Consider the following 1623-nt stretch of genomic DNA (forward strand, 5'->3'; position numbering starts at 1 on the left):
GGGGCTTAATCCTGTCCTGAGAGAGGCTGAATGCTGCTGTGGGTGGTCACTCACCCTCCTGGAAGCTGCGCTGTGCCTGCCGCAAGCTCTGAGGCACCAGGATCCCGAACCAGGTGAGGGGGTCACGGCCTCCAGGCCCCTTCACTGGCCCCGGCCTTTGGAGGGCCTCAGCCTCCCCCGCTGGTCGCCTCCCTCGGTGCCGCAGCCCTGGGGAAGGACATGACAGGATCATGGTGCCCCTCACTCCCAACTCACAGCACCCCCCCCATCCTCTCATGGTGCTCCTCACTCCTGACCCACAACCCTCCCCCCGTTACCTGTCACCTCCTCCTGATCCTGGGGTCCAATCTCCTCCACATGCAGTGGCTCCGCAGCCACTTTGGGGGCACCCAAATCATCACGAACGATCTGGAAGTTGAGGTGCCCATCTGGCCCCTCGCTGGGGAGGGAGGGGGCGTTGAGGGAGATAGGCAGCAGCACCCTGGCAGAAAACCCGGGCATCGGTGCCCCTCGCTCCCGACCCACCTGACACACACGCGAACGTGCGGCTCCATCTGGGCTCCGTACTGCAGGGCCGACACCGACTTGCAGCCCATGGAGAACCGGGCCTTGGACAGCGAGAACCAGCCCTGGCGGGGGCAGATAGGGGTTAGAGGAAGGGCAGGTCGAGAGTGAGAGGCACCGGAAAGGGGGGGGAGGGGTGGTCTCGACCCTACCTGCTCCACGCGGCCGCTCAGCGCCTCCCGCCGCTCCCGAAGCGCCTCCAGGGTGTCCAGAAGCTCCAACACGAGCGCATCCAGCTCCCACCGCAGCCCCGGAATAGGGACAGGGACAGGCCCAGGCCCAGGCCCCGGCCCCGCAGAGCATCGCCCCTCCTCCACCGCCGCCTCCGACATCGTCCCCGCACCCGGACTGAATCCCGGAAATCCATCCCGGCGCGGCTTCAGGTCGGACTGGGGGTTCCCCAGCTGTAGCCAGCCAGAAACCAGCTCTAGCGGGGCCTCACCAATCAAGGCGCACAGCGAGTAGCACTGCCAGCTCTCATTGGCCGGTTGCTCTCGGCGGGTTCGAATCCACTGCCGCCTTCTTGGGGGCGGGGCGGGCCAGGAGGAGCGAAACGAGCCCAATTGGGTCCCCGTTGGCGACCATCTTAGCTGAGGGCAAAGGCCACCATTCTTGTGAGGGGCTCGTCAGTCTCTGTTCCCTTTCCGCCATCTTTGTTTAGGGCACACTGCCCTGAATCCTCTCCATCAGTCACATTTCCTATGCGCCATCTTTGTTCAGGGCACACCATGGCCCTGCTTGGCTGTTGGCGCCGCTAGGTAGCCTTCTGCTCTCTGATTGGTCCCAAGAGCTCGATCAATCGGAGGCAGCGGTGTTGGGCTCCCACGTGGAGGAAAAGAGCCGGAGAGGAAAAGCCAGCACCATGGTAAGGATCTGTTGATTATTGTAGGGTCGCACCTGGGGGTGAGGGGCAGGGGCAGGGGATGATCTGTCTCCCACAGTCCACGGGTGACACCCGCCTGGTTCTTTGCTTCCCCAGCTGCGTCGCGAGGCCCGACAGCGCCGCGAGTACCTACAGCGCCGAGCACCGGAGGAGCGGGGCCACGGCAGCCCCCAGCG

At 65.0% G+C, this 1623-nt stretch overlaps 1 protein-coding gene across 1 annotated transcript in view; it reads right to left on the bottom strand.

Moving 5' to 3' along the window:
* The window catches only part of CCDC115 (coiled-coil domain containing 115), a 14992-nt gene extending 14068 nt beyond the window's left edge, over window positions 1-924 (bottom strand). The window contains exons 1-4 of the mRNA XM_025192574.1: window positions 717-924; window positions 526-629; window positions 318-439; window positions 55-207 (exon numbers count right to left, since the gene is read on the bottom strand). Of these exons, the coding sequence (XP_025048359.1) occupies window positions 55-207; window positions 318-439; window positions 526-629; window positions 717-896 (559 nt within the window). The 5' untranslated portion in view covers window positions 897-924. The remainder of the gene's footprint in view (window positions 1-54; window positions 208-317; window positions 440-525; window positions 630-716) is intronic.
* Between the last annotated feature and the right edge of the window lie 699 nt (window positions 925-1623).

The sequence above is a fragment of the Alligator sinensis genome, unplaced genomic scaffold, assembly GCF_000455745.1.
Source record: "Alligator sinensis unplaced genomic scaffold, ASM45574v1 scaffold778_1, whole genome shotgun sequence".
NCBI lineage: Eukaryota > Metazoa > Chordata > Crocodylia > Alligatoridae > Alligator > Alligator sinensis.